The 13,225-nt window shown below is 44.0% G+C and overlaps 1 protein-coding gene across 5 annotated transcripts in view; it reads left to right on the top strand.

Annotated features, from left to right (window-relative positions):
* The first annotated feature begins 1,250 nt into the window (after positions 1 to 1,250).
* The window catches only part of glt8d2 (glycosyltransferase 8 domain containing 2), a 44,247-nt gene continuing 32,272 nt past the window's right edge, over positions 1,251 to 13,225 (top strand). The window contains exons 1-3 of one of the 5 annotated variants that reach the window (XM_072551863.1): positions 1,251 to 1,573; positions 3,641 to 4,250; positions 9,585 to 9,629. In XM_072551863.1, coding sequence (XP_072407964.1) covers positions 9,611 to 9,629 — 19 coding nt within the window. In that variant the 5' untranslated portion in view covers positions 1,251 to 1,573; positions 3,641 to 4,250; positions 9,585 to 9,610. Of the gene's footprint in view, positions 1,574 to 3,640; positions 4,251 to 4,283; positions 4,308 to 6,912; positions 6,991 to 9,584; positions 9,630 to 13,225 lie in introns of those variants that run through there. The other 4 variants (XM_072551861.1, XM_072551862.1, XM_072551864.1 and 1 more) reach the window with 4 other exon arrangements.

Below are 13,225 nucleotides of genomic sequence, written 5' to 3'. Positions count from 1 at the left end.
CTCAGTCATGGAGTCATACAACACAGAAACAGGCCCTTTGGCCCAATTCGGCTATGCTGACCAAATTTCCTAAACTGAGTCAGTCCCATTTGCCTGTGTTTGGGTCTATAACCCTCTAAAGCTATCCTGAGAGGGTTATAAGTCTTTGGAATCCCCTTCCTCAAAAATATTTTTTAATACAGTGTGCAATTCTGGTCTCCTTCTTATTGGAAAAATGTTATGAAACTTGAAAGGTTTAGAAAATATTTACAAGAATGTTGCCAGAGGATTTGAGCTATAGGGAGACGCTGATCAGGCTGGGGCTGTTTTCCCTGGAGTGTCAGAGGCTGAGAGGGGTGACGTTACGGAGGTTTATAAAACCAAGAGGCACATGGATATGATAAATAGACAAGGTCTTTTCCCTGGGGTGGGGGAGTCCAGAACTAGAAGGCATAGGTTTAGGGTGAGAGGGGAAAGATTTAAAAGGGATCTAAGGGGCAACTTTTTCACACAGAGCTTTCCATGCACAAATTGGCTGTTGTGTTCTTTTTTATTCACTCATGGGATAAAGGCATCGCTGGCTAGGCCAGCATTTATTACTCATCCCTAATTGTCCAAAGGGCATGCGAGGGTCAACCACATTGCTGCGGGTCTGCAGTCACATATAGGCCAGACCTAAAACTCCTCTGATGCTGCTTGACCTGCTGTGCTTTTTCCAGCTCCACTCTGACTCTCCAGCATCCGCAGTCCTCTTTATCTCCAGACCCTAAAAGACATTAGTGAACCAGATGGGTTTTCCCAAAAATTGGAAGTGGTTTCATGATCATCATTAGACTCTTAATTCCAAATTTTTATGAAGGTCAAATTCCACCATCTGCTGTAGCAGGATTCAAACCTGGGTCCTCAGAACATTAGCCAGGTCTCTGGTTTAACAATCCAGTGAAAATGCTATTTACCTGCTACATGTCTAAGGCTACACTTGGCAAAATACTTCATTGACTGTAAAAAAAAACCTTGGAGAGTCATGAAATAACGGAATGGCGCTCCATAAATGGAAGACCTCCTTCAGAGCGCAAGATCAATTCATGCCAAGTTGTGTCCACCGAGCTGTCAATATTTGGGAAAATGTGAAAAGCGAGATTTTAACAACATGCTTGAGTGTTTGGGTGGGTGTCTGTTTAACAGTCGCGTTCCCACTCAGGACTGTCTCGTGGTCAGAGTTGATGTGCAAGCCACAGATGGAATTTGTAATTTGCAGAGGGAGGGACAGGGTAAAGGAGAGGGAAGTACAATGTAATAGCAGGATTTGACTGCCTGCATGGGGAATTGAAATACCATCTGGTCCTCATTTACACTGTCTCTATCTCTCTCTCTCCCCGACTGCTCGCGTGGAAAAGAAGCAAGGATATCTCGCCACATCTGTCCCACTTTCGACTTTTCAAAGTTTGCGGGCGGGGGAGGGGCAACATTTTTTTGTTTTGTTTACCTAAAGGAGTACATTGCAAGAAGGGGGCCAGAGAATCGATTGTTCTTTCTTGAGGGGGAAAAAAATTATTGACACCGACATACTGAGCTGGAGTCTGGAAGTGACGAGGTAAATTAAAGTTTTATACAGTTTACAAATACGGAAGCTTTTCTTTCTTATAATCTCGATCGGATCCCCAGTAGCCCGCTCCAGATTTGAATGTGTTTAAATTAAGTCTTTAGCCTTTGTGCAATAAAATTAAATGTTTACCCTTGGTGCAATCCGGTTTATTGCCTGGAACTGCACAACGTCAGCACAAAGTTTCACTCTGTGAGCAATTATATAGAATCAAAACATATTTCTGGAGTGAGGGCGGAGCGCTGAAGGCAACTCCAGTATTTTGGAATCGTCATTTAAAATAAAATAAATGCACCAAAAACAGAAGTGGCTGTATTAATAAAGAGTCAAATAACATGCAACAACTCTGTTCCCATTGAGCTGTGGACGAGAAAACCCATTAGCAGTGTGACGCTGGCAAACGTTTGATTCGCCATTCGTCGTCACACTGTTGTTTAAAACAGACACTCCTGTACAATATTTTAAAAAAAAACTCTTCACTTCTTGAAATAATTTGTTCTGACCCTCTTGTCGAGACTCCACCATTCCTAGACTGCGGTGGTTCAAAAGGGCAGCTCACCATTACCTCAGGAAGGGCAACTAGGGATGGGGAATGGACACTGGCTCCGTCAGTGACATCAACATCCCATCGCTAAATGGGGAAAAAAAATCTGTCAATATTTACAAGCTGATATTTTGCTTCTTGTAAATCTGCAGGGCCTCTTGCATCCTGGTAAAGTTTAGTTGCCTGCTGACTTTATCCGTTCCTTTGAGACCAGTTCTGTGTTTTGTTTTTTTCCCTGGAGGGGATTGGTCCAATTGGATCCTGACTTTTTTTTTAAAGAGGCTGGATTAATTATTACTGTTGCTAGAGCTGCAACAGTTCATGGGAAGAACTGGTATTATTGCTGAACTGTTAATCCAGGTGACATTTCTGTTACGGCAGGTGGTGGAATTCAACAAACAAATATAGAATTAAAAGTCTAATGATGACCACGACTCAGTTGTCGTTTGTTGCAAAAACCCATGGGTCACTTTAAGGAAGGAAGCTGTCATCTTTACCTGATCTGGCGTATATTTGGCTCCAGACCCACAGCAACGTGGTTGACTCTCAACAACCCACATCCCATGAATGAGCAAAAAAAAAGTGGCTATTCGGCCCCTCGAGACAACTTCCAGATATTCAGCCTGTTGCCCTGAGATCATTGAATAATAGAATAGTTTCAACATAGAAAGAGGCCCATTAAGCCCTTTGTAATTGTGCCAGCTGTACCTCAGTGTTATGCCCTACTTAGATTAGTTCCCTACAGTGTGGAAACAGACCCTTTTGGCCCAACAAGTCCACACCAAACCTCTGAAGAGTAACCCACCCAGACCTATTCCCCTACTCTATATTCACCCCTGACACTATGAGCAATTTAGCATGGCCAATTCACCTGACCTGCACATCTTTGGACTGTGGGAGGAAATGGAGCACCTGGAGGAAACCCACACAGACACAAAAAGAATGTACAAACTCCACACAGACAGTCACCTGAGGCTGGGATTGAACCTGGGTCCCTGGTGCTGTGAGATAGCAGTGCTAAACACTGAGCCACCATGCCACCCCCTTGGATACTCTTTGACATCTGAACAGCTTCTTAAGGTTTTTTTGAAGGTCAGGAAAAATAATAGAATAACTTTTTTTCCCTTTTAAAAAAAGGTGGCTCAGATTAGCTGTTATATTGTTTGCTAACGCTTCAATGTAACACATTTTGATGTTTTATTAAAAAACAAATACATGATCACAAGTCTTGTTAGTGTGGTATACCTGAAGTTTAACCAAAATTCTAAACTAAACATTTGTAGAAGAGCGCATAGCCCAGGATGGTGGGTGGAGCTATTGTCTCAGAGCTTTCACCTGATAGTGCAGGGAGTATATGGTGAAAGCTGGAAGCAACCAGCATGCACAGTCCATTCGGCTTTTGTGAGTTGACTAGGAAATGTTCGCACAGGGACCCAGTGCTAATTACAAGTCACCTAATGCAAGTGCTGACTGACTCTGCTTTTGAACTTTAAGGCTGTTTCTCTTTGTTGCAGAGTTGAGGACCAGAGGGCATAATCTCAGAATAAAGATTTGCACATTTTAGTCACAGATAAGGAAGAATTTCTTCTGTCAGAGGGACCTGAATCTGGAATTCTTTACTGTGGAATGCTGTTGAGCTTGGGTCACTAAGTATATTCAAAGCTAAGCGAAACAGATTTTTAATCAGTAAGAGAATCAAAGTTTATGAGGAAAAGACAAGAAAGTAGAGTTAAGGATTATCAGATTGGCCATGATCTCATCAAATGGTGGAATATTTAATTGATGGATTGAATGGCCTGTTACCTCCCCCTGCATCTTATGGTGTTTTGGTAATGTTCTCGGTGCTAGCCAAAGCTGTATGTTGAGAAGAAACTTCATAGGCAAGAAAAGGAACAGGAAGCCATTCATCAACACTCATTCCTGATGAAGGGCTCTTGCCTGAAACGTTGATTCTCCTGCTCCTCGGATATTGCCTGAACTGCTGTGCTTTTCCAGTACCACACTCTCGACTCTGATCTTCCAACATCTTCAGTCCTCACTTTCTCCTATGCATTCAAAGACCATACCTGGAGTATCAACAGCACCATTTGGATGTCAGTTGCGGCTCTGTGCTCTTGTTTCTAGGTCAGAAGATTATAGGTTCATATATCCATTATAGTTCTGATGAAGTGTTGCACTGCTGTAAGTATCATCTTGGTTGAGATATTAATCTTCAGCTCTGTTTTATACTATTTTTAATTTAAAAAATATTCATAAAAATACTTATTCATAAACCTTATTCATAAAAAAACTGTCTGTATATATACATTGTTGAAAAATGTGGTGCTGGAAAAACACAGCAGGCCAGGCAGCATCCGAGGAGCAGGAGAATTGACATTTCGGGCATAAGCCCTTCTTCAGGCCTTTTTCAACTCTGGTCTCCAGCATCTGCAGTCCTCACTTTCTCCCTGTATATATACATCGTCACAAGTACAATTGTTGCATGTTAAGTAAACAAAAAGACCATTCATGTTGACTCTATCCCAACAAACCAAAAACCTCTGTTATACATTCAATAGTAATAGTTACATATATTTGAGGCACTAGGATGGTCCGATAACTGAATGGACCCCCATTTAACTTTGGCAGAAAGACCTCAGACAGTGGTCTTTCTCCACTGTGCTTTGGCGGCAGCCACTCCAAGTTTTAATGTGTCCCTCAGCACGTAGTGCTAGACCTTGGAATCCACTGAGGTTCATCAGCTGAGTTATAACCAGCTTTTGCCTTTCACAGTCTTCAAGTCCATTAAAGACAGTGTGTGTCATAGTTGCACAGAGTAAGGTGACCCTCACAGTAAGAACCCCTACTCAAGCACAACAGCTAGTCTGCTTGACCAGGAAATGTTCCCACTCATATCAACTGCTGCAGGCATATCAGAAAGATCTGCTAGTTGATAATTGTTTGGCTGTAATATGTCCCACCTTCTGGAGATATCAGATCCTGAGGTGGGACGTGAACCCAGAGCTTCTGCCCAGTGGCAGGGACAATACCCACTGCACCACAAAACCTCCCTAGACACAGTTAAGTATCTGTTGACAGGCTAAAAAAATGGTGGTCAATTTTTGGACAGCAAACCTCCACAGTCAACACTGGTAATGATCAGATAATCTGTTTCAGGGTATTTAATGAAAAATAAAACAAAAACTCCCTGTCGTTTTATCAAGCCAAGGAATATTTTGGTTTTTGAAAGGCAGACAAAATCTTTGTTTATCTTATCTGAAAGATAGCACCTTCAACAGTGCACTAATCCTTCAGCATTGCCCTGGAGCAGAATTTGAACCCATTATCTTTCATCGAAGATGAAAGCTCTACCAGTGAATGGTACCATTAATACGTTGCAAAACAATGAATTGCAGATGCTGGAGGTCTGAAACAAACAAAAACAAACATCTCTGGAGAGACCCAGCAGATCTGGCAGCATTGATGGTGAGAAGACAAGAGTTAATATTTCAAACAACAGTCTGCAGACCGGTCTCGAAATATTGACTCTGTTTTCTCACTACAGATGCTGCCAAATGATTACTGTGTTAATTCTTAGTGTTTGGATTGATACTGAAGGTGGATTTATGTCGACAGCAGCTCTGCTTCTGTTAAAAGAAAGTCAGAAGTCACACAGCACCAGGTTGACTTCACCTGATGAAGGAGCGGTGCTCTGAAAGCTTGTGATTTCAAATAAACCTGTTGGACAATAGCCTGGTGTTGTTTGACTTCTGAATTTGTCTACCCCAGTCCAACACCAGCAGCTCCACATCATGGCTACCAAGGTAGTGGTCTGGATTTAAAGGTTAATAAATCTTGTGGTGTGGTGCTATTCATTTTCTTGAAAATGCAAATGTATGATCTATACAGCTGGAGATAGTATATTCCAGTAGGTCAGTAAGCCTGTTCATCTACATAGCTTCCTTTACTGACTTTTTTTTTTCGTAACTACTAAGTCTAAGCAAAGGCTTGGGTTCTCTATATCTGCCAAGATTCCATCACAGGGTGGATATGCATTTTATTCAACTGTAATGTGTCCGATGGCCTGAAATTAGGTCAAACCTTGGCAAGGATTTGTATTACGTTACAGGATTTCCTTGTTGTCTTTGCAACTAGAACAAGTGGTCCTACTTTCAATGGAGTTTACAAAAATGCGAGATGATCTTACTGAAACATGTAAGTTTCTGACGGGACTTTACTAAGTTAAGCACCGAGATGACATTTCCCTTGGTGGGGAAATATCAATTGAGAATTTCAGAATAAGGAGTTGCCTCACTTAAGATGGAGATAAAAAGGAATGTCTTCTCTTAGAGATGATCTTGAATATTTGCAATGATCTTACCGAGAGAGCAGCGGGAGGCTGCCTACATTTGTTTGCATTTAATACATTGAATGCATTTAAGACTGAGATAGCCAGATTCTTGTTCTGTGGAGGTGTGAAGACTCTTGACAACAGGTAGGAAAGTGGAGTTGAGCCTGCTTGTGGGGCTGAAACCTGCTTGTGGCGCCTCTCATTTCTTGCATTCTTTATCATTTGCTTTTCTAATTGGAAACCTAACTATTTTAAAATACATTTGAAACTTGTTTAGCCGTTTATTGATTGCCACGGTTTCACAAAATAATGTGAACTGTACAAACAGTCACTAATAATTTCAGGTGCAGTGTACAGAGTTTTTAGAGATGGGCAGAGAATGAAGGCTTCACTGCAACCATCGATGGTTTGATCATTTTTTCCCTTCTTCCAAAGCAGCACCATTTCCCTCTGAGTGCAAAGGGTTCAACACCCATATCAGAAGACTTGAGCGCAAAAAGCTGAGCTGACACTCTTAATGCAGGGCTGAGGAAGGTATTGTTTTTCATTTGTCCGGCGGATGCAGGCACATTGTAGTGGATCTGGATTCTGGAGATCACAGGAGATTTCCTTCCCTGAAAGGGATTATTTGATTCTTTTTGATTTGATATGATTTATGATTGTCACATGTAACTGGATACAGTGAAAAGTTTTGTTGTGTGCAGTGCAGGCAGATCATATCATACAAAGAGAACAAGAGTAATAGAACAGAGTGAGGAATACAGTCGTACAGCTGCAGAGAAGAGGCACAAATAGGAAGATCAACATTCAATTTAAGGTTTGAGAGGTCGTTAACAGCAGGGAAGAAGCTGTTCTTGAATCTATTGGTTTGTGTGTTTAAGCTTTTGTATCTTCTGCCTCATGGAAAAATTGGAAGATATTATAACTGGGGTGGGAGGGGTCTTTGATTACATTGGCTGCCTTCCTGAGGCAGCGGGAAGTATAGATGGAGTCAATGGATGGAAGGTTGGCTTGCGTGATGTGTTCACAAATCTCTGCAGTTTCTTGGGCCACATGGGTTTTCATAACATTTTATGATTATTTCATGGTTACCATAACAAAGACTAACTTTCAATTTCAGAATTATTAATTCAGTTTAAATTCTGCCTAGTACTGTCATGGGATTGGGCCTGCATTCCCCACAGTATAACTCTGAACCTCTTAATTACTGCTCCAATCACAATACCATAATGCCACCATTTTCCCCTTAAACATTGAACTGCTGGGGGACTGTCTTTCACACGGTGTCCCTCTCGTGTGGATATAAAATGTCTTGTGACTTTAATGTGAAGAAGAACAGGAAGTTCTCCTTGGTCTTCTGGCCAATTTTTGTCCTTCGACCAACTGGTGCTGCTATTTATTGGAGCTTGCTATACTAAAACTTGCTGCCACATTTTTCATTACAGCTCATGTAAAAATAATGCTCCTCATTGGGGGTACAGCAATTGGCAACTCATAAGCCCACTTGGGAGTGAAGGTAGAAGGCATTCCTGCTGATGATAAAACAGTTAGAATAACCATCGTTGGATTTATAGTTGGATCCAGGTCAGGGGCAGGAATGACATTACCCAGTGCTACTCCTGGCCTAGGGCCTGGTCCCCTACTCAAGCAGAGCAGCCTTGCCCCTTGACCTGAAGACAGCGGGCTACCTAGAGCCATTTGCCCTCGGTTATTGGACCCTGATGTATCCCATTGTCCCAGGCTGGGCCATACCATTGGAAACATTGCAGGTTGAAACTTATTGGCAGGGTTGAAAAATGGTGGTGGCGGGGCTTGTTTTGTCTGTGTGTGTGTGTGTGTGTGTGTGTGTGTGTGGGGGGGGTGGGGGGGGGGGGGGGGGGGGTGGGGGGGGTTTGGGGGGAGGACGCGAGGTATGCAGTTTTCCCACCACACAAGATTTTGCTTTTGGGATACATCCCAGGAGGGTCAGGGATTCTCTGAGTAAGCTTCAGAAATACTCTGGCCTTCTGTCAGTGTCACTGAAGCCCCCTCCACTCAATTACTGGTTAAGAAATAATTAGGATGGAAAATGGACATACAAGGCACTTTGGTGATCAAGGTAAACGTTATAGGACTTTCGTTGGAACTATAACTTGAGGACTGTCCTCACTTTGGTCTCCTCCAAGGTACCATACATTTGCATTAGAAGTTGGGGGGAGGGGGCAACAAAAGTTGACTAGACTATTACCTGAATTTAGAGCACAGGCCTATCAAGAGAACTAATGTAGAGTGACCTATACTTGCTTAACAGTAAAAGAATGAGAGGTGACAATCTCATTGAAATGTATGTTGAAATTCTAATGGCCTTTAGGACAGGAAAATGCCATCCCTCCCTGATCTGGCCTATGTGTGACTCCAGACCCACAGCAAAGTGGCTGACTTTGACTACCTTCTGAGCAATTGAGATGGGCAATAAATGCTGGCCTAGCCAGTGATGCCTTCATCCCATGAGTGAGTTTTTAAAAATAACATTGTTCTTAGGTTCAAAAGCCCAAATGCTGAGAGACCTGCTGCCCTGGATGGAGATTCAGGGGTTTCAGGTTAAGAGGCCATCATTTAGAACTGGGAAAAGGATATAGAAGTGAACTGAAAAAAGATTATATGCTCTGATGGATGTGAATGTTTAGTATTCTCTAACCATCTATGGATGCTCAGTTGTTGAATATGTTCAGGAGTCAGATCAATAGATTTTGGAATCTGAGGGAAGTCAGAGGATTCGGGATAACTCAGGAAGCTGGAGTTGAGCCTATAGATAAGCCATAATTGGGGTCCAGCTCAAATATGGGCTACTCCTGCTCCAGCTTTCCTCTGTGCTCAGTCTGCAAATTACCGTTTGTCTCTGCATTTGTGTTTTCTTATCTTGTTACCTGATTGTCTCCCACAGGAGCCAGTAGCATGTGAATGAAGGCCCAATGCAAGGAATGTGGCTCAACTCACAAGCTGGCATCATTTGATGGTGGCAGAAGTTGTGGCCAATATTCACTGTAAACACAATCCTCTTAAGAGTCCAGTGTGATTTTATTGGGGCTTATTTAGTTTTTCAAGCCTTTTGTTAATGAATGCTTCTCTTCATCTTATTATCCCAACAGACCATTTGCTAATTAACAGGGAAAGAATGGCATTCATTAGAAAATGTAAGTACACTGGAAAGGAATGATTCTCACACTTGTTGACTTTCAACAGATATTGGGACAGAAGGGTGGCAAGCAGGTTTTTGAACAGACTAAGACAGACTGTTAACCCATTTTCTGGGGATTATGTTGCATCGTTGTTTTGGAAGTGGTTGAGAATTCCATTTATTGTAGGATGTAGCTTCTCACATGAATGTGAAAGAGTGTCCTACTGGACCATTAGAAATTCAGTGCTTTTTTTACCATGTGTTTTGAGGAGAGTACCTTGCTGAGTGAAATGTTCCCTCCATGCTTTTAAGTAAGACTTTGGTATTTGCCGGCCAGACTCCATGTCACATCTGAAATTTTCCCCTCTTTACACTTTAAGGGATCCTGCTGGAACTCCCTAATTGTCATTTACCAGGCTGCCGTGGGACACATGGTTTTAATCAGTCGATGGGTGAATACAAGGCCCAGATGTTAAAATGGCCCAAGCTCAAGATGCTGTTGTCACAGCAATGTGGTGCTTACCCTGCGCTTAGCTTTTCCAAACCTACTCCCACTTAATAACTCCCACAATGTCCGAAAGCATTTCACAGAGGCAAAATTGGCCATAGTTGGGAAAGAATCGGGCTGGGATGATAGGAGCTCTAATCTCAGAAGCTGGTTTTTGGAAAATGTTTTGAGTTTGAGAGTGTGGCGTTGATTTACTTAAGTTCATATTTAAGTGACTTGATGGCTTGCTTCTTATTAGTAGGTGACTTCCCCTGCCCTGTATCTATTGACATAGGTACACAGCAATGTCACAGTGAAACTCTCTAATATGCATTGAATTTTCCTGACTTCACGGGGAGGTTGTATTTACACTAGCTAAGACAATCTGCAGTTAATGTTTATAAACTGCTCTATTCCACAATAGGCAAAATGAAACACTGTGTATACGATGAGAAACTCCCATTTGTATTCCATTGTATCATGAACATTAATAAGTTGACGTTTTACTTGATATGAACACACACACTGCATTGCCCAGCATCTCAGGGAACTTTCCATGAGCAGCCTGCCTTCCACTGTCCACACAGGTGGGCATCAGGAAATCTTATTGAGCAGCCTCCTGTGTGGCACCAGCTATAGGTCTTTTGGAATTCCAAATGGATGATGTCCACTGGCTCTCCTTTGTCTAACTTGCTCGTTACCTCTGCAAAGAATTCCAACAGATTTGTCAAACAAGATTTCCTGATGACTAAACTGTGCTGACTCAGCCCTATCTCACCATGCAATTCCAAGTATGATGCAATCTCATCCTTAGTAATGAACTCCAAAATCTTACCGGCCTGTAGTTTCCTGTCTTCTGCCTCCATCCCTTCTTAAACAGAAGTATTAGATTGGTAATTTTTTAATCCTCTGGGACTCTCCCTGACTCCAGTGATTCCTGCAAGATCATCACCAATGCCTGTACAATTTCCTCAGCTATCTCCTTCAGAGTTCTGGAGTTTAGTCCTTCCAGTCTGGGTGATTTATCCTCCTTCAGACCTCTCAGCTTCCCCATGCACTTTCTCTTTAGTGATGGTCATTACACTCACCTCTGCCCCCTGATTCCATTGGTATGCTGCCGATGCCTTCCATCCTGAAAACTGATGCAAAATACCTACTCAGTTCCTCTGCTAATTCTTTGTTTGCCATTAGTACTTCTCCAACCAATTTTCCAGCAGTCCAGGGATGTGCAGGTTAGATGGTAAGGCCATGTTAAATTGCCCAGGGATGGGTAGGTTAGATGGTTTGGCCATGTTAAATTGCCCAGGGATGTGCAGGTTAGATGGTATGGCCATGTTAAATTGCCCAGGGATGGGTAGGTTAGATGGTTTGGCCATGTTAAATTGCCCAGGGATGTGCAGGTTAGATGGTTTGGCCATGTTAAATTGCCCAGGGATGTGCAGGTTAGATGGTTTGGCCATGTTAAGTTGCCCAGGGATGGGTAGGTTAGATGGTTTGGCCATGTTAAATTGCCCAGGGAAGTGCAGGTTAGATGGTTTGGCCATGTTAAATTGCCCAGGGATGTGCAGGTTAGATGGTATGGCCATGTTAAATTGCCCAGGGATGGGTAGGTTAAATGGACTGGCCATGTTGAATTGGCTAAACGCCAGCTCGCGGACACCTACTCCTACTGCCCCCTTGACCCTGACCCCACCTCCCACCACCAAACCATCATCTCCCAGACCTCAGGGGATCTCCCATCCACCGCCTCCAACCTCATAGTCCCTCAAGCCCGCACCGCCCGTTTCTTCCTCCTGCCCAAAATCCACAAGCCTGACTGCCCCGGCCGACCCATCGTCTCAGCCTGCTCCTCCCCCACCGAACTCATCTCTGCATACCTCGACACAGTCCTGTTCCCCATAGTCCAAGAACTCCCCACCTACATTCGGGACACCACTCACTCCACCTCCTCCATGATTTTCGCTTCCCCGGCCCCCAAAGCCTTATCTTCACCGTGGACATCCAGTCCCTGTACACCTCCATCCCCCATCACAAAGGCCTCAAAGCCCTCCGCTTCTTCCTTTCCTGCCGTACCAACCAGTACCCTTCCACTGACACCTTCCTTCGACTGACTGAACTAGTCCTCACTCTGAACAACTTCTCTTTCCAATCCTCCCACTTCCTCCAAACCAAAGGAGTAGCCATGGGCACCCGCGTGGGCCCCAGCTATGCCTGCCTCTTCATCGGATATGTGAAACAGTCCATCTTCTGCAGCTACACAGGCACCACCCCCCACCTTTTCCTCCGCTACATCGATGACTGTATCGGCGCTATCTCGTGCTCCCATGAGAAGGTTGAACAGTTCATCCACTTTACTAACACCTTCCACCCCGACCTCAAATTTACCTGGACCATCTCGGACTCCTCCCTCCCCCTTCCTAGACCTCTCCATTTCTATCTCGGGTGACCGAATCGACACGGACATTTACTATAAACCGACCGACTCCCACAGCTACCTAGATTACACCTCCTCCCACCCTGCCCCCAGTAAAAACGCCATCTCATATTCCCAATTCCTTCGCCTCCGCCACATCTGCTCCCAGGAGGACCAATTCCAATACCAAACAACCCAGATGGCCTCCTTCTTCAAAGACCGCAATTTCCCCTCAGACGTGGTTGACGATGCTCTCCACCGCATCTCCTCCACTTCCCGCTCCTCCGCCCTTGAACCCCACCCCTCAAATGGCCACCAGGACAGAACCCCACTGGTCCTCACCTACCACCCCACCAACCTCAGATACATCGTATCATCTTTCGTCATTTCCGCCACCTCCAAACAGACCCCACCACCAAGGATATATATTCCCTCCCCTCCCCTATCAGCGTTCCGGAAAGACTAATCCCTCCGCAACTGCCTCGTCAGGTCCACACCCCCCACCAACCCAACCTCCACTCCCGGCACCTTCCCCTGCAACCACAAGAAATGCAAAACATGCGCCCACACCTCCCCCCTCACTTCCCTCCAAGGCCCCAATGGATCCTTCCATATCCGTCACAAATTCACCTGCACCTCCACACACATCATTTACTGCATCCGCTGCACCCGATGTGGCCTCCTCTACATTGGGGAGACAGGCAGCCTACTT

Source organism: Chiloscyllium punctatum, chromosome 32 (assembly GCF_047496795.1).
Source record: "Chiloscyllium punctatum isolate Juve2018m chromosome 32, sChiPun1.3, whole genome shotgun sequence".
Taxonomy (NCBI): Eukaryota; Metazoa; Chordata; class Chondrichthyes; order Orectolobiformes; family Hemiscylliidae; genus Chiloscyllium; species Chiloscyllium punctatum.
This window is presented reverse-complemented; position numbering and strand designations above follow the sequence as displayed.